Consider the following 19,850-nt stretch of genomic DNA (forward strand, 5'->3'; position numbering starts at 1 on the left):
GCTTTTATTAATAAATTCTCTCTAATTGCTCAATAGAATGTGAAATGTATTTTAGTATCGTCTCGGAAACACTGTGTGCAGGTGTAAAACTGCCTGCGATGCCTACACACTGTACCCCTGATTTCATATCTGAAGACTGCATTTATTCTTTTTGTTATATCATACTGGGCATTTATACAGCATTGCTTCTCAGAATCATTGCTTTCCAGGGTACATCCTCCGTTTTTACATATTTGTTGTTACACGCATTGCCTTGCGATTGCCAAAATATATATGTTATTAGAGCGAGCCCAGGTCAAAAATAGTGATGACTGCTTTATATACCTGACCTGCACTTACTCTGATTTAGAACTCCATCCGGCTAGATGATATAGCAGGTGTATCAAGTAGTAATTTAAAATTTACTTCAACATCCCAGATAGATAAACATTTAATAGTATATAATAAATTTCCTAAGGCACTTTTTCACCATCCTGTAGAAGTTAATAGAGAATTATATCCTTTCTAAACAATCCAATCTTATGGTTCAAAACAGGGTTAAGAAACTTTTCATTCTCTGTAACAATAAGTTTTAAGAATAATTGTCAAAATTTTTCTTCCCTAGTAAATTCCATAGGTTTGCCCTTAAGGACTAACATTAGTACATTCTAAAATGACAGCTCTGATGATTCACAGATTTGGGTAAAGTCCATATCTTGGTAAAAAAATGGTGATTGATCTATTTTAGGATATTCTGTTTTCCAGAAGTAACCAATTTCTCCAGAGAAACACTTTTATCAAGTTTTACAAAAGGGCTCAAAGAATGACATTTTCATAGAAAATAGCAGAGATACAATGAAATTAAACATCTTCTCTTTTACAGCTGGCCACCCTTCCAGCTCTGTTGGCACCCAACAGGAACTCTACGGGACTATTCACAAAGTAAAGTACAAACCAGCAGGTTTGGGACATGTAAATGGTAACGACTCAGTAGATTGCAATGGTTCGAGTTCCTTGAATGACTTAAGGTCGGGAGAATCATGGGTCATCATCAGAATTTTGTTTAAAATAATGAATGATCTTAAAGGAATTATCATAAATAAAAAGCTACTATTTTGGAATTTTTATTGGAATTTTCTATTTTGGAACAAAATAAGGGTTTAAATTTTCTCTTTGTATAACTCAGAAAAATACTCTTCATATGCTTCTCTTGGGGCATGGGCATCTCCCAAAATGACCAGTGGCTTTAGCTGACTGTAGTGATTAGAAAATGGCAATAGTCCACATTCCAAAACTCTAAGGACTCAGGCTGAAATTAAGGAATTTGGCATGCAGTAACACTACACAGCTTAGAGCTTTTATTTTATAACTGATGTCTTACCAAATACAGCCATCTGTGTTCCCTCTGGGAAAGGTTCTACCATTCTGTTTCCATTGACATGATGTCTATCTAGAAGGGAAAAAAAAAAAAGTCAAAATGTAATAGAATATATGTTTTGAACAAAACCAACTGTTTATTTCTTACAGTTCTACTGAAATCTGAAGTTTGATTTATGAAAGCCGAGCTGTACAATTCACCGACACCTGCAACTTCACACTTTCTGAGTCTATTTTCCAAAAATACTGTCCACAAGTCCCAGAATATAAACTTGAGATGCATTTCAGTTTAGTGCCTAAGACAAGTCAGCTGGTACTAACGTGACACACACGTACAGAGCAACGTACAGTCAATCACTGTCAAAGGCGGAGTACTCTTGAAAGCAACCTCCTCGTGCAAGCAGAGAAAGCAGGGAAATCATAATCGCTGCTAGAATATGTTGGTGCTCAACCACAAGCTTTTTTGTAGGACCAAGAATATGGTGTATTTTCTGCACCAGTGGGGTGGGTTGATCTTGGCTGGCTGTCAAACGCGCACCCAGCTGCTCTCACACTCCCCCTCGTCAACAGGACAGGTGGAGAAAACAAGATGAAAAAACTCTTGGAATCATTTAAGTTGGAAGAGACCTTTCAGATCATAAAGTCCAACCATTAACCTCATATTGCCAAGTTACCACTAAACCATGTCCCTCAGCACCACATCTATACATCTTTTAAATACTTCCAGGGGTGGCAATTCCACCACTTCTCTGGGCAGCCTGTTCCAAGGCTTGACAACTCCTTCCATGAAGAAATTTTTCCTAATATCCATCCTAAACCTCCCCTGGCACAACTTGAGGCCATTTCCTCTTGTCCTATCGCCTGTTCCTTGGGAGAAGAGACCGACCCCCCCTGGTTACACCCTCCTTTCAGGGAGTTGCAGAGAGCGAGAAGGTCTCCCCTCAGCCTCCTTTTCTCCAGGCTGAACACCCCCAGCTCCCTCAGACGCTCCTCACAAGACTTGTGCTCCAGACCCCTCACCAGCTCCATTGCCCTCATGGGTTGAGGTAAAATACAGGCAGATCACTTACCAATTACCATCAAAAGCAGTCCGGACTCAATTTAAGGAAAACTAATTTAATTTATTGCCAATTAAAATGTGTTTGGATAGTGAGAAACAAAGATAATTTAAACCAAAACCTTGAGCCACCTCCCCTTTTCCCCGGCTCAGCTTCACTCCATCCCAGACTCTGACCCTCAGGCTCACAGGGCTGTTTCTCACACTTTTTTCCTCACTCCTCACTGCCGTGACATATTTTGCCATTTCTGATGTATATTTTGCCAGAGGCACCACCAGTGTCGCTGGGGGCCTCAGCTGTGTCCTGTGGCGGGGCCGGCTGGGACCGGCTGGAACCGGCTCGGGGCAGCCCCGGCCACTCCTTACAGAGGCCGCCCCTGAAACCATCCCGCTACCAAAACCTGGACATTTACACCCAACACAACAACACCCAACAGCAATCTCTTTGCTAAAATGAATATTTATCCAACATATTCTGTTTTTCACATAGGACACTTCCTCTATGCCATGGCCAAGTTTCTTTCATCTTTCTTAGAAAACTTAATGCATGACACAAACCTCATCTGCTGTTTGCATGGCAACTGAAAAGCTGGTACATTTGAGGTTTGCTTGAGTTAAATGGTCCTCTTCTAGCCATTTTGGCTTTCCACTCTCAGGTGGAAGATCATTTTCTCTAGAGACCAGCTGGGGTCTGGGAAATCTTGTCTATGGAAGCAGACAGATGAGCTACAGCTGTCAGGAGCTGCAGCTTAAGACTAAATTATATATAATAGAATGACAGAATCAAAGAAGTTTAGGTTGGAAGGGACCTTAAAGATCACCCAGTTCCAAGCCCCTGCCCTGGGCAGGGACACCTCCCACCAGACCAGGTTGCTCCAAGCCCCCTCCAAACTGGCCTTGAATCCCTCCAGGGATGGGGCAGCCACAGCTTCTCTGGGCAACCTGGGCCAGGCTCTCACCACCCTCACAGCAAAGAAGTTCTTCCCCACATCTCATCTCCATCTCCCCTCTTTTCAGTGTCCCTTCCCCCTTGTCCTATGGCTCCCCTCCCTGATCAAGAGTCCCTCCCCAGCTTTCCTGGAGCCCCTTGAGGGACTGGAAGGAGTTCTAAGGTCTCCCTGGAGCCATCTCTTCTTATACAAAGCATTTGCATAAAAGCCAAATCAAGACTGCGACTTTCAAGGAACACACAGCATACAGGAAAGTGCAGTATTACAGCACCGCTGGTACTCACAGGGATGATTTCTGTGCTATAAAATAGTCAAAGCCTGGCTTTACTCCCTCTGTGACAAGATGGCTCCCAGGGGCTAGAAACTGCTCAGTTTCCAAACTTAGTAGTACATTCTTCACATCTCAATGTACTTCTCTTTCATCCCAATGTACTTTCCTGAGCATAGAGAAAATTCTACTCCTTGTGATATTATAGGGTTGTATGTATAACCTGGAAATGAGCTCTCCAACCTCCAAATAAAATAAAATATACAGATCACAACAGAATATTCCCAGTCCTTTTCACCGGTATCCCCACATTCATTTCTTCATCTACTAAGACTCATTTTCAACGATGGAAAGAAAGAATATTGCCTGAACTCAAAACAGAAGTTTCTGTTCACAAAATACTTTCCAGGGAGAAAGGCAGGAGATTTTCTCAGTATGTGAATTATTTTACTTCCTGTAGTACAGAACCTGGTGAGGAATAAAACAGGTCAAATTAGGAACATGGGATTGCCTTGCGAATTCTCTGAAAGCAATATTTTTCATTAGCAGGGAGGCACAGCACAGTACTAATCCCAGCTGGCGTCAAACATTTATCAACAGTCAATGAGAAGGGAAAATCAGGGTTACCTGCAACCGGAGCAAGAGGCGCCATAAAGTCAATTGTTTGCCTTTAAGAAGATTGAATGCCCTGGGCCACACCAGCCAAGAGAGGGGCTTTAGGAAGGAAATTGTTGGGAGGTTCCAGAGTGGGAGTAATATGACCAGGGCCGTACAAAGTTTCAACCTCGTTAGCTCTGGCTTTTATTACTAACATGATCTACAGCCATCTGAGATGAGCGAACAGCCAGAAAAATTATGAAACATCATGCGAGATCAAATAAACTAACCCTGCCCTACTCCCGATCGCTGCCTTCATTTAAAGAGTGAATGACATATATGATGTATGAAGTAGTTATCATTTCAAATGGGGAGGCTTTCAATATATTAAAATTAAAATTAAACTTTTAGAGGTGAAATGGGCTTGAATGAAAATAATATTTTCAGAGTCCTCAAGCTGTCTTCCGATGCCATCATACTTTTGTTTCAAAGATTGTAGACAGATAAAATAATTCCTTTTCTTGTCATTCATACTTTGTTTTACAATTTTTCCAGTATTCTCTGCCCTCTGTCTAGATGCACTAAATAGTAAAATATAAAAAAAAAAAACTTGGACTTTCACAAAACATATATTCAACCTTAGGAAGACAGTAACAACAAATAAATATAAAGAGCCTCTCAACAAGTACACTATTCAAAGAACATTGCAGTTTCTGGCTTTTTACTGCACAGTTTTTCTTGTGAAAACATAAGCTTTAATTCACACCTACAAATTGGATTGAGTAGCTCCAGAAAATCAGAAATCCTTTGGCCCCGTCAAATTAGAAAAAAAATTAGAAGGACTTGCCCTGTAACTTGTCAACAGAAAGAATAAATGACTGTTCAAAGCTCATCGTCAGTCCAGAGATAAGGGCTTACAATAAATAAATAAGATAAAACCAGAGCCGTGGATACAGAGTCATGGAAAGATGATCAGTGAACACTGACCTGGCTTTGAGAAGTTAAATTCAGCTTCCTAGTGTCACCCTAATACTGTCAATATTTACAGGGTTAATCCTTCAGTAGATTTCAACAGCAACCAGGCACATGGAAAAGTAGAATTGTGAGGACATTAATGTCTTTATTTTATCTTCTTGATCTTCTTGATCCTCAGGGTTTCAACAGAAAGCCAATTGGTAAGGAATAAATTTTTATTTCTGTTTTATTGATACTCAAGCTGTCAGCATTTCCATGAACCAAAGCAAACAATGGGGGACTTGCCCTCAGAACAGTTGAATGCTGCTCCATCCTCAACTGCAAGAACGATTTTCACCATTTTTCAAACTAAGCCTGAGAGAGATCTGCAACATTCTTTGCTCCCTGCTGAACAGAACTAGGATACGCTGAAAGCAACACATATCCTGGAGGTCTTGACATTCAACTTCAGCTTGAGGCAAAGTCTGCTTTAAACGGGTGCAGTGCCTGGCCCTCTCTCCTTAGCTTCTCAGGATTTTTACAGAAATAATCCTACACGGATCCTCTGTATCCATGAATCATAGAATCATAGAAAGGTTCAGGTTGGAAAGGACCTTAAAGATCATCCAGTTCCAAACCCCCTGCCCTGGGCAGGGACACCTCCAACCAGACCAGGTTGCTCAAAGCCCCCTCCAACCTGGCCTTGAACCCTTCCAGGGATGGGGCAGCCACAGCTTCTCTGGGCAACCTGGGCCAGGCTCTCACCACCCTCACACCAAAGAATTTCCTCCTAACATCTAGTCTAAATCTCCCCTCTTTCAGTTTAAAACCATTACCCCTCATCCTGTGGCTCTCCTCCCTCATCAAGAGTCCTTCCCCACCTTTCCAGGAGCCCCTTTAGGGACTGGAAGAGGCTCTAAGGTCTCCCCAGAGCCTTCTCTTCTCCAGGCTGAACACCCTCAACTCTCTCAGCCTGTCCTCATAGGAGAGGTGAAACAGCATAATATATGGAAAGATAATCAAAAGTTGCTAATCAGGTCCTCAATATTTCTTTGGCATTATTCAGTCTTTGCAGCTCCATAGCTTCTAACATAGTCCTACAATGGCCCTTTGCTAAAAGTTCACTGACTTCAAGTAAAGTTCTGTCCACACACGGATTATATCTGCACTAGTAAACTATTAAAATAAACAAGTCATATCTAGAAACTATTTGAGATGGTGTTAATTAGCTCAGCTGAAATCACGTTAGATCCTATCCTAGCAATTTACCAGGTGGACAATGAAGTTCCAGTGCCTGGACCTGTTCTCCGGCACATTTTAATTTATTAGTATACAATTCATTTATCTTCGCAGTTCCATGTATGTCGACGGTATCACACCTGTAATAGATAAATTTAACAATGAAGGATGTTCAAATGAGAAATTTTTATAAAAACTATTTCCTTTCAGACCAGCCTGACTTAGTTTCTAAACAGATTTACCATTTTGCTAAAAGCCCAGAGGAAATTTAAAGCTCAGGTAAATAAAAACTCAATGCCGTTAAGTTAGATTCCTAATAAAGTCATTGCCACAAAATTTATAGCGCTTATCAGACCTTTAACGGAATCAAACTCGCGATTATTAGAGACTGAAGTTTGTGCTTCTTTCTTAAATATGCAAAATTAAAGCCCTGGCCTAATGCAGAGCAGCCACTCGCTCATAGGCAAAATCCTCTCTCACCGTAGCACAGACGAAACAAAAGTTGAATGAAATCAGAATGAAATCAGCAGCGCAGAAAGTCTCTACAAGGCATTTTGCGTAACTGAAGATATTCGTGAGGAACTCCAGATTAAGATAGCCCCGGTCATTACCGAACATCAGTTCTCTATTTGTGGACCCAAATAAAGCTGCTCAAAAAGATCTGGCTCTCGCAGAATGCTGATCCAGCGCCGAGCGAAAATCAGACATTTTCTGCTCTCAAAATATTCAGTCTCAAGCAATCATTGTAAAAATTTGAGAACATTTATTTTTTTATTAGTAGGAGACTCATATGTTCTTCATGTTTATCTTATGATTTTTAAACCATGAGGGAATATTTAGACTACATATCCAAACTTGTTTTATCAGAGCAGCCAGAAAGTTATTTTTTTAAAATGAAAACTGAGATTCTCACATAATCAAATTAATCCAGGAGTAGGGGTCATATTTATACACAAGGACTGTTAATTTTCCATGGTAAGCACAGCCAGGAATTGAATTGAAAATAGCTGATTAACCAATTTCCATGAGCCTCCTCCATCTCCTCCCAGCACAAACATGATGTGTAGATGGGGAGAGGAGGAGGAAAAGGGAAAAGCAGTGATGGGGCAAGAGAGGGACTTCCTAAAGTGAATCAGCTGCTGCTTGAACGACTCCTTTCTCCTCTCTATTTTGCCTCAGGCACTTTTTCCTACACTTTCCATCACATCTCAGACATGGTGGAGTTTTTTTTCTCCGTTGGCTACTGAGATCACTGAGGGGCTGGAAATTTTGGACAGATAATGGAGAAAGCAGGTAAGGAGATAAGAAGATGATGAAGGGACTGGAGCATCTCTCTGCTGAGGAAAGGCTGAGAGACCTGGGGCTGTTCAGCTGGAGAAGAGCAGACTGAGAGGGGACCTCATCAATGCTGAGCAATAGCCAAAGGGCGGGTGGCAAGAGGATGGGGACAGACTCTTCTCATTGGTGCCCAGGGACAGGACAAGGGCCAACGGGCACAAACTGGAACACGGGAAATTCCACCTCAACATGAGGAAAAACTTCTTTCCTGTGAGGGTGGCAGAGCCCTGGAAGAGGCTGCCCAGAGAGGGTGTGGAGTCTCCTTCTCTGGAGACATTCAAACCCCTCCTGGACACGTTCCTGTGGGACCTGCTCTGGGTGGACCTGCTCTGGCAGGGGGTTGGACTGGATGATCTCCAGAGGTCCCTTCCAACCCCGACCATTCTCTGATTCTGCGATACACGATGTTTGTAAAACAGTTATAAAAATAACTCAGTGGTTATTACTCCCCAAAGTGGCATATAAATTGCAAGACGGGCACCAAATAAACATAAAAGCACTTCTCACTTTGCATGGTGTGTACATAGAATATTTAGCATAGTTGCCATATTAATTTTAAACAAAAGTTTGGAGCCAATAAAGGGCCATAAAACTTAGAGCCAGGCCCATGTGAAAAGGACTGCTTTCATCTAAATAAAGAGGGGTGAAGAAAAATGTTCAGCATTGAATAAGCAAGTTATTTAAATGCCTCCTAAATTCTAGCTATGAGAGGAGAATGTCATCCCCAGTCACAACTCCGCCTCTCCGAAGCGAAGTAATGAAAAGTGGGATGACAGACGCCGCTTGCAAACCCGTAACACGGAGACAGACTGATGGCATTTCACCGGAACCTACAGCTGCGACGGTTTTTTATTTAAAAATTCATTGAATGCCCAAGTTTAACTTTGGTGTCGGAGTTTGCACACTCCAGAGAAACCACAGTAAAATGAAGGCTACAATGAGGAGATGCCAGATTCATTGCTCCTGCGATGGCTGAGAAAGTTTTACTGCTTTAGGAGAAGACAGAATTATCAGCAGCCTGAAAACCGATGTAACAACAAAGGTAACCCATAGCAGAAGATGAGGGAAGTGCTTTGTGAGGAGTAAGATGTTGAGAAAAAAGCTCCTCGTGGCATGATTGGTCACCCACTGCGAGACACACGGGCTCTCCGGCCTGATCGTCCCCTACTGCTTTTTCATATAACACTTTTTACTGCTGTGCACCATCAATATACAGCACATAATTGAAGGCCAGTGGGTTTCTTTTCTGTCCCGTAAACAAGAGATTATCTAATTTTTATTTCCAGTAAAAGACTGCAACATTTCAGAAAAAAAAAAATGGTGGAAGTTTGGCAGCGTAGTGCTGCCGCTTAACATGTAACGAGTAAAAAGTCTGTGTCACCAAAAAGAAGAAATTCTGAGCTAAAGAAGGCTAAATAGCAAAAAAAAAAAAAAAAAGGAAAATTAATTTCCCTGGGGTAAAAGTTCAACACAGGTGACACACGAAAACTGAGCTCAAAGGAAGAAAAATTAGCCTTACTTACCAGTATTTAAAAAAAAAAAAAAATTTTGATTTAACCATTTAATTTAACCAGTTCATGTCAACAGAGAATGAACCAGATACCTGTTCATTTTTTCAAATAGCCATATCCTTTACAGTAACTATATTGAAGTCTACAGGCAGCATTTCATTTATTAACAGTGAACTAACTCTACTACAATGTGCATTTCCATTGGGTTACACAGCCTGTGGAATTAAAAGACAGTAACAAACGTGTTCTTCCCATTTCCAAGTATAGAACTTACTCGCCATCTTTAAAACAGAACTCATTTCAGTATATTCACGTGTCATCTGACTAGATTTTCATCGTGCTTCATTCACCTGGTTTAGAAAACAGGGATCTCACCTTTATTGCACTTGTACTTAAAATGAGGTACCTGAGTAAATTACCTGATTTGAAAACTTCTGGGCTTCCAGAATTTCTATGAACTTCACTGAAAGCCACAAATGGCCAGTACTTTTGAGAAACAGGTCATTTATATACCTAAATATGAGCCTTGAAGCCTGACTTTTTAAACCTAATAAGGTTTTTGGGTTTCTTTTTCACTCTACCTTACCCCTGTTAAATCCTTTAGCAGTGGTTGTTAAACCTTTTTATTTCTTTTTTTAAATTACTAAATCTCTGATAAATCTTTTAACAATTGATTCATCCGATTTGAAGTCAATCTCACTAAATTCTGGTTTGAAAGCTCAGCTGTCACAGACCCAGAATCTTTCTTTTTTTTTTTTTTTTGTCCTATCATTCTCACTGCTGATAGTTTGATCAAAACAGTGACTGGGATTGCTTTGTCAGTAATTCCAGGAGTATGCTCGAGAGTTCTTTCAGACAAAAGCATAAACGCAAAAACTTTTCACCATCAACCTATTTCATAACCTGGAAGATATTTCCTTTAAAAAAAGGGCTTAGCTCTCTAATATGGTACCCGATGTGTAAGCCAAGAAGAGTTATACATGTACTATGTATCAAATTATGTCATATATGAGGATATTTATTCTATAAATTTTTCTGTATTTCTTATTCTATAAATTTATTCTATAAAGTTTACGAAAGTAGGATTTTTTCAGTCATTAATATTGAACCAGATCCTTATGTATTCAGACAGAGGGGAAATCTTTCACCTTACTTACATTCTTTCTATCTCCCTAGATCTCCCGGTTATCAGAAAATGCTTTTGAGATGGTTTCCCAATGATCTGGAAAGGACAGAAGGGAAGCCTGGCTCTTATAGAGAAAGCTTGTAGGTAGCGCTGCTGAAGGAATAGGAATTACCTACTAAATCCCCCCATTTCCAACCTAAACTGTCTAAAACCACCCATTCATCCTTGTCCCTGAGGGTGGAGCCTCTCTTCATCATTTGGGGGATTACGGAAAGCTCCTCAATGGAAAAATCCATGGAAGTATAGTTTCACCAGGGGCACGAGAGGGAAAGGGCTGCACTTCAGGCCTCTGTGGAGCTAATGGTGGTATTAGATGTGTAATTTATGGCAGAATTCCATCCATAAATTCTTCATAGCTGGTGATGAAATAGCAGCTCTTCTTTATTTCCAGGTCTAGTTCAATGAGCAGAACTGTCAGTTCTGCAAGCTCCTGTGTAATAAGAAAATCTAATGTCATATCAGATGAAACCCAAAGTGTTACGTTTCACATCACTTTGCCTCCCAAAGGATATTTTCAGCACAGGGACACTGCTGCCCGAACCCAGCCATTTCTGTTTCCATCTCTGCCAAGTCATTTTGGTTCTCAGCACTGGCAGAGAGATGGCGTACATGATCTACTGGGTTTCTCTCACCTCTCCCTTCTCTAGTTCCATCCTCTGTCATACGGCGGAGATCAGCTGTCAACTCATTACCAATTAAAAAGAGGGGTCAGCTACTTAACAGTAATTCACTGCCTACAACCATTTGTAGTATTGTGCTACTTTTCTCACATGGTGGTTCCCAACTATTATTAAAAAAGCACGGCATCATTCAATGGGAAATGTTAATTACAGATTTTGCCGAAAAATAAATAACTTTGCTTATTAAAATAGGTCAGGAAAGGAAGAGTGGTAGCTGAGAACAGTTTTGAAATGTATTCTGGAGATGATGTCTCCCAATGTGACACACCGTGTTCTGCTGCATCCATTCTATCAAACCGATTATGACACAGAAACTGATTGATGCTACAAACCCTGATGCGTCCTAGCGCAGTGCGTCAGTTCAGACCCCAAAACACATGGACTCCACAAAAAACATAGGTTCGGCTTAATGAACAAAGGCGAGATTATTGCACGCTGATTTTGTTCTGCGGTTCTTCCTGGGAAATGTACCAACAGCAACAACAGGAAAATAAGGTTTTGAAAATTAAAAATTCATTTCTTAGAAGAGGGCAGTGGAGATGCAGAGGAGGAGAAATAGCGATTTGGAAATTTCGATCCTACTGGGGTTTGCAGATTAGTGGCTGACCAGCTGTGCCGGTAGCTGTGGGATCGGGCTAATAGGAAGCAGAATGTCATGCAGAGATGGACCACAAGGGAAAGGGTGGTGGGGTCTCAGGTCAAAGGAGATCACGTGTGTGATGGGGAAGGCAGGAGCGTGCCGAGGGCAATGGGAAAAGCTCTGCATAGGAGCAGAAGTAGATACTGGTGTGGGGTAGTGGATACGTGGCAGCTGGGACAGAGGATGGTGGGGTGTGGGGGGAAAATATGAGAAGCAGGGATATATTTGGGGTATGGCCAGAGGAAAGCATCCTAGAAACTAGAATAATGGACTTAATGCTTTCAAGGAGACAAAGCCACGTACCATGATGTGACTTTCACCTACAGAAAGTACACGAGACCTAGAGAAAGTTTAGACTAGGTATTAGGAAGAAATTCTATGTTGTGAGGGTGGTGAGAGCCTGGCCCAGGTTGCCCAGAGAAGCTGTGGCTGCCCCATCCCGGGAGGGGTTCAAGGCCAGGTTGGATGGGGCTTGGAGCAACCTGGTCTGGTGGGAAGTGTCCCTGCCCAGGACAGAGAGATGGGACTGGATGATCTTTAAGGTCCCTTCCAGCCCAAACCTTTCTATGATTCTATGATTCTATGAAACAAGACCTCTCATATCCTGACTGTACCCTTGATGCATTTTCTGATTCTGCAGGCCAGGTATTTAGCTTTTGAGGTCTGGGGTAGATACATTAAGGTTAAATTAAATACGCTTAAATTGGGATTCATGCCGCTTGGCTTCAGTCACCTACAATGGATAATTACATCTGAGCACTCAGCCTTGGATCCTTTTGTACTCTGGAAACAACCAGACACTTCTGCGGTGATTCATCTGGCATATTTTGGATGTTTTCTTCAGGATAAAATGAATCATATTTAAAAACATCAGTTTCTGAGCACTGATTATAAGGAAACTAGTGACAAACTCAGACGAATTCCACCCGTATCACTTGCAGTAATATCACTGAGATTTATGATCTAATCAGTGGGAGGATTATACATACGTGTGGGTACCTACATATTTATTAAAATATGGCCTTGACACCAAGGGAGATCCTGGGTTATCAACCAGGACAAATATTAACAGTAAAACATATGATCAAAATAGGAAAGGAAACAAAAGCAGAGGAAAATAACAATCCTATCTACAAGGGTTGCTAGAAGGTAGTCTATGTCACAAGCAGTTTTATTGCTGTGCTGGGGTAATAGACCTCTAATTAATACAGTGTTCGCCCAGCTCAGACAGGTATCACAGACAGAAACATAGTAGGTACACACAGCAGTCAAGTCTTGTGCTATTTTGGGGATTGTCACATCATTTCACTTCCCAAAAACCTAACTCCTGGAGTTATGATGTAACATGAAAATATCAGGTTTCATTTTTAAAACCTATACTTTTTAGGGTGCCTGTTGGAAGATTACAAAAATGGAGATCGCCTACACTCAAAAATTCAAAAATTAAACAAGAAATACAAAGAAAATTTCTCTTTCTAAGAAGACATGCCGTGTTCAAATGTGCAAGATTTTATCTTCCCTACAGTATGGCCCCTCTATCTACATGTACATATAAATCTTTTGTTTAGGCTCTCATTATCTGCCACCTTGATTACTAAAATATGCTTTCCTTGAGTCTTGAGAAGGGTTCTCTGGAGCACTAAAATTCCAGAAGAATATCGCTGCAAAGAACACTCTTCTAGTCCATCAGTTTGACAGTGTCACTCTCCTCTTCAAATTGTTTCTTACCACACTAAGCAGGAGTTGCTTGTCTACTTTGAAGGCCCTCCTGACCACGACTCTACTGCCAACATTGTGTTCCCCCTCTGATCAGGCAGAGACACCAGACATCACTCTTCATGCTTTCTAACAAGTTTCCCCATCGTTTCCATGGTCCTCCGCCTCCCAGAAGGGAGGAGATCCCCATAAACCAAACCACAGCTACCTCCTGATCTCCTGCCTTAAACTTCTTCTCCTCTATGGAAGTTTAGATGAATCACAGAATCACAGAATGGTTTGGGTTGGAAGGGACCTTAAAGATCTTCTAGTTCCAACCCCCTGCCCTGGGCAGGGACACCTCCCACCAGACCAGGTTGCTCCAAGCCCCCTCCAACCTGGCCTTGAACCCCTCCAGGGATGGGGCAGCCACAGCTTCTCTGGGCAACCTGGGCCAGTGCCTGAACCTAGTTAGTCTGCTTGTATGTAATGTATAGTCAGGTTGCCAGTGAACTGACCTACAGAGATTTCAGCTCTCTGTCAGTTCTGGATTGTCGCGTGGTAGCCCAAATAAAAATAATAAAAATAGTGTTGCATTTACTGTGTGGGATCAAATGCACAGCTGTTGAGTAATTGGGATTGACAATTAGCCCAGAGAAGAGAAGACTGAGAGGGGACCTCATCAATGCTGAACGATATCCAAAGGGCGGGTGGCAAGAGGATGGGGCCAGCCTCTTCTCATTGGTGCCCGGGGACAGGACAAGGGCCAATGGGCACAAACTGGAAGACAGGAAATTCCACCTCAACATGAGGAAAAACTTCTTTCCTGTGAGGGTGGCAGAGCCCTGGAAGAGGCCGCCCAGAGAGGGTGTGGAGGCTCCGACTCTGGAGATATTCAAACCTACACATTCCTGTGCAATCTGCTCAGGGTGGACCTGCTTTGGCAGGGGGGGTTGGACTGGATGATCTCCAGAGGTCCCTTCCAACCCCTGCCATTTTGTGATTCTGTGATTTTCCCATTCTGCAAAAGAATGGGTCAGCATGCCATCATTTGAGAGAATACAGCTGCACACATCACATTTTTTTGACTCCCTATAATGATCAGCACAACACTAAATGGAGAGAAAAAGCCCCAAACCTGGAGCAGAGGGTGGAGAGGGTGGTATTGAGCTCTCCACGTAACACCAACAACCCATCCCATCTCTACCATTACTGCTTGTCCGGCAGTGCCAGTAGCAGCTGGTTGTTAGTGTCGGAATTGATTGAAGCCTATAAAATACAACTGGACTTTATTTCAGAGGGAGAGATAATGCCTTTCAAAACCCCACTTGAAGCCCTTATCTAAACCAACTTGGGTAAGAATACTGTCAGACGGGCTGGAAATCCAAGAGATCCAAACAAAGGAGCCTGATAAACATGGAGTTGGGAGGAGATGTCCAGTGGGGTGTGGCAAGGAGGATTGTTAAACCTGGGTTTATTTAGCAGCTTTATTAATGATCTCAAAGACGGGGTGAAAAGCACATGAATAAAACATGCACTGGATACTCAACTGGGACATCATGTGTACACCATGAAAAATGAAAACTAGCACAAAGCTCTAGGCAGAAATTCTGCAATGAAGCACAGAGAGATGCAAAGTAGCTCCAGGAATACTGCTGTTTCCTTATTACGGAAGAAGAGCTGGCGCCCTCATCTTTCTTGAGGAAAAAAAAGAAGGAAAAAAAAACTGTCAAAAAGGGCAAGGACCACAGCCTGAAGGAAGGACAGAAGATTCACAGGAGAAATAAACTCCTATAGTGGCCAGACTGTGGAAAACGATGTGCCCTCAGCCTGCTGCTGGGGAGATAATCACTGTTGGTGCTTCCTGGCACGGCTCGGCTCAACATCTCCTTGCTTGTGAATCAGCAGCATAAATGCCAAATCCTAGGCCGGCCTACGCACAGACCTAATGGGAAAATCCCCAAATGCTTTTAAGCAAGTTGCTTTTTTATAATTTCCTTTTACATGTTAATATTTACATAAATAACGTGACTTTTGATTTAGGATGCTCCCTTTCCGAGGGCTCAGCCTGAAAGAAGTTAGGTCTGGTGCCAGTTGACACTGGGGATCTTAACACCATTGATTTTTTATGTTCATAGCTTGTCAAAATTAGACCCAAAATAATTTTTGCTGGACATGCACATACATTTTCAAAGGGGGAAAATCCCTTTGAAGTTCATAGCTGGCCATGGATTTGTAGATAAATAGTAGAGCGGTGGCTTCTCAAGTCTTTAATTACATACACAGAGACATAACTCAAACATTTTTTTCCTGTGGAGGGAGTCATAGAGAAACACGGCTTCTCCAATATTTTAATACTGCATTAAAACATGCCATTCAAGCTAATAACATCACCCTACGTGTAACTTCTTTGTTTTTTCTGAAATACAACACAGAAGAGCTTGACCCAGGAAAGGTTCCTCTCACCCAAAGCATCTGGATTAATGGGGAGAAACAGGCAGCATTGAGCAATTCACCTGCTTTTAGGCATCCACATCCAGGAAAGATGAATCTTACCCTACAGGTGACTGTTTTTCCCCAACTAATATGAAGGATTCTATAGTGGTTACCTCAGATAAAGACATCTATATTGGGGTAAATTAATTCCAATATCAGACTGTCTGTTTTCATTCACTTAGAGAAGCAACACCGAAGAAAAGCCACTCTCATACTTTTCTCCTTCTACTCGTTGATAATCTGTACCTTTAGGGGTCTTGATTCTTCCTTGCACCAAATGTCCTGGTTTTGCTTTTGTTCTCCATGAAAATGGAAAAAACAAAATAGTTTTGAAGATCCAAGTCAGTGAACAACCAGGCCTATTGTGATTTTTCTATCTAAAAAAATCCAACCAACACACAATATTAAAACTTTACAACATCCTAGAAAGGTAATATTACACATATTATACCAATATCACAACGACGAGTTAAAGAACTTCACAATATCACTGGTAAAACCTGTCTTGATTCCCAGTCCCTTACACCAAAGATTTTGTCCAATGCCCTCTCCAGCCGCTTGGGAAAGGGTGTTTATTGGGCTAATAAACCCCAACGGAGGGAATTCAACAGTCAGTCTCTATTAATGAGTTAACATCACTCAGTCACCTACAATTTAATTTTTCTAAGGCCCTGAGATTTTAATTTGAGTAATACTTCTATTAATTACAATGTCTAATAACAATGTCTAATTCAGACATCTGTTAAAAGTATGTAATGTTAATTTATTGGAAAATCTCCAGCAGTGCTCAATTAAAACGTTCCCCAGTTAAGTTAATGCATATGATTTGTAATGAATAGCAAAATTAGATACTGTTAATAAAAATAATAGCAAATTAAAAACAATAAAATCTTGGAGTTTAAGATTGACAAAATTAAAAACACAGAATTTTTCATTAGGAGGTAGAGGAAGAATTTTTGAAACCAGGATATTCTCACACCGGTCTGGGACCCTCTTTTGCAGAGCATGGCTCTAAATTAGCACCTACAGGAAGTATTTGTTGCACAAAACACTGTGGGAAGTAGCATTAATCCTTACTTATTAGATATTTTTTGCTTTAATTTCAGTTTTCCCTCACAAGATATTTTTCCCATTCCTTAAATACGTAGGCTCACTCAGAGGCCTTTATTTGGCAGGGTGGGTTTTGCTATTTTTCAATAGTATCCTCAGTCCTGTGAATTAAACCCAGAGGTGAAACAAAACGGCGCTTTTTCTCCTCTGAACATTGTCACCACATTAGCATTCCTGCACCCAACTGCGTGTCTCCCCTACGCCCTTAATCTGTTCTTAAAAACGCATGTCCACGAACCCATGGAAATGAAGCACGGAACAGTTTTAGCGAAGCATTACAATATACACCGCCGTCCCTTAAAGCACAACTGACATTTCTGGGTGGTTTTTTTTCACCTTGTGAAGATGTCAGTGGCTTTGAGGGAGCAGCAGCCGCGCAGCCCGTGATAGAGTATCTCCTTCATCCACGTCCTCCCCCCGCCTTGATGGCAGATTATCTGCCCGGAGGTTGCATTAGGCTTCCGTCAGCTGTCAGTCAGCAGATGAGCAGGAACGGTCCAGCGCTTCTTCCTCCCCCCCTCGCCCATCTGACAGTGATAAATGACCAGACCTAATGCTCGGCTGAGCTTGACGGGGATAGGCCTCCCCTCACAATCTGTTTCAGATGACTATCAACCTTTTTTTTTTTGGTAATATCCCCCATCGGCACAGGGAAGGCAGGATGGGGGAGCGGCAAGGTTAGGCCAACCAGCTTTTCTTCTTCAAAAAACAGGGAATTGTGATTTTACTGCTCGAGAAAGCTCATAATCTGATTTTTTTCTCATCATAAAGATGAGAACGGTGTTATAAACAACCACAAAGAGCCCAGTCATCAATTAACCATCTCCTTAAAAGGATGGATGAGTCTCACTCAAAGCTTCAGGAATGTACCTCTGCCTTTATATGTATTTTATTCAAAGCACTTGTCCTCCTTGTGAAACAATGTCGTGAGAATGCTTTGTTCATTGTGCCTGAACTGGGGGGGGCAAGATTCTAAAAATGACAATTTTTAAAGTGAAATGGGAAGTAGTTACCCCAATTATTAACATTTGCCACAACTTCATCTTGAACAGCTACTAACTTTAAAGCTGATACTCTATTTCTCAGTGACTACAAATATATCATAAAATATTTCATAGAATCACAGAGTGGTTTGGGTTGGAAGAGACCTTCAAGATCATCCAGTTCCAACGCCCCTGCCCTGGGCAGGGACACCTCCCACCAGACCAGGTTGCTCCAAGCCCCCTCCAACCTGGCCTTGAACCCCTCCAGGGATGGGGCAGCCACAGCTTCTCTGGGAAACCTGGGCCAGGGTCTCACCACCCTCAGAGCAAAGAATTTCTTCCTGAGATCTCATCTAAATCTCCCCTCTTTCAGTTCAAAATTGTTCCTCCTCGTCCTATTGCTCCACTCCCTGATGAAGAGTCCCTCCCCAGGGCAGGGGGGCTGGAACTGGATGATCTTTAAGGTCCCTTCCAACCCAAACCATTGTAAGATTTCATGACTCTATTTGCCTGGATAAAACTATGCATTCCGGTAGTCATTTGTATATTCTTGCATTAAGAATATCTTGATTTATTGTACTGAATAGCTTGACAGAGATGATGAGGCTCCTTTCAGGCAATGGGAAGAGCAAGGTGCTTCCTTTTGGGGTCCTCAATCATCCTTCCTGGTTCAAGACATCTCCTTTAAAGGTATTGCATTGCCCAATTTGGGAACCTAAAGTAGATGGTCTAACTACACCTTAACTACACCTTTAAGTGTTCTCAAAAAACTTCCTAATAAGCACATTATATAGAGAACTTCACTAAAATACCATTTGAAGAGCGAAGACAGCAGAGTTAAAGAGTGAAAACAGGTTTAGCGGTCTTTTCCTAGCCTTTGAGAGCATTGTACACACCATTAAACAACTCCCAAATCTAGAACAATTAGATATAATTGGTACTGAAAGCTCAGAGGAAATCCAGAGGGAGAATAGCAGGGGTCATGTCATGGGAGCTCCAGCAGAGCTGTGAAGGAAGGAGGCAGAGAGGACCAGGAGAGGTGTAGACTGACAAAGCTACAGAGGCAAAAAGAGTGCTTGATTAGACAGGATACTGCACACATTAAATACATCAGTAGAGTTGGAGAAAAGTTTTAGCAGGGATTGTTCACATATATGAAATTCTCATTAACCTATGTTAATACTAAAATCAAAGAGAATTGTAGAATATATCAAAATACTCTCCGAGGGGGGTATTATTACTAACTCTAACAGCCGCACAGCTCGGGATCTGTTCCTAAACTCCACTGAAAATATTTCTTTACTGGTGCTGCTGTATCGTGCTTTAGGCCTGGGAAATGGATGCTTACTGGGTAACTGGGAGGGTAATGGGCACGGCTGACTCTTTTGTGTAAGAGGCATCTGCCGTGGACAAGAGTGCTTCATGTCACCAGGCTGCTCCTTCCATTACACAAGGAACAAGACAAACGGGAGAGGGGAAGATATTTGCTGTGTATGGGGGCTGTGGGGCTGTGGGCTGCACAGAGCATCCCACCAGCCAAGAGAAGAGGGACCATGAGTGGTCTGATCCTCGCAGCTCAGTGGCCCAGAGACCAGCACGGTAAGTTCAACCTCGCGTTTGAGGTACGCCAAGAAAGGATTCCTCCCTTTGGAAAGAAAGACACTGGGTCTGGCAGTTATTTCGACAGGCGTAAGTGATATATTCCCCAAGGTTAAATGCCCTAAATTCTCCTGGAGGATCACCAGAGAGATAGGACATCGCAGAGAGCGACTCAGAGAACCTCAAGTGAG

The 19,850-nt window shown here is 42.0% G+C and overlaps 1 protein-coding gene across 2 annotated transcripts in view; it reads right to left on the minus strand.

Annotated features, from left to right (window-relative positions):
- MSRA (methionine sulfoxide reductase A) overlaps positions 1 to 19,850 on the minus strand; it is a 278,878-nt gene that overhangs the window by 168,399 nt on the left and 90,629 nt on the right. Inside the window, exon 2 of one of the 2 annotated variants that reach the window (XM_074153499.1) lies at positions 1,361 to 1,429. In XM_074153499.1, coding sequence (XP_074009600.1) covers positions 1,361 to 1,429 — 69 coding nt within the window. The remainder of the gene's footprint in view (positions 1 to 1,360; positions 1,430 to 19,850) is intronic. The other variant, XM_074153498.1, reaches the window with a different exon arrangement.

This window comes from Numenius arquata, chromosome 9, assembly GCF_964106895.1.
Source record: "Numenius arquata chromosome 9, bNumArq3.hap1.1, whole genome shotgun sequence".
In the NCBI taxonomy this organism is placed as follows: Eukaryota; Metazoa; Chordata; class Aves; order Charadriiformes; family Scolopacidae; genus Numenius; species Numenius arquata.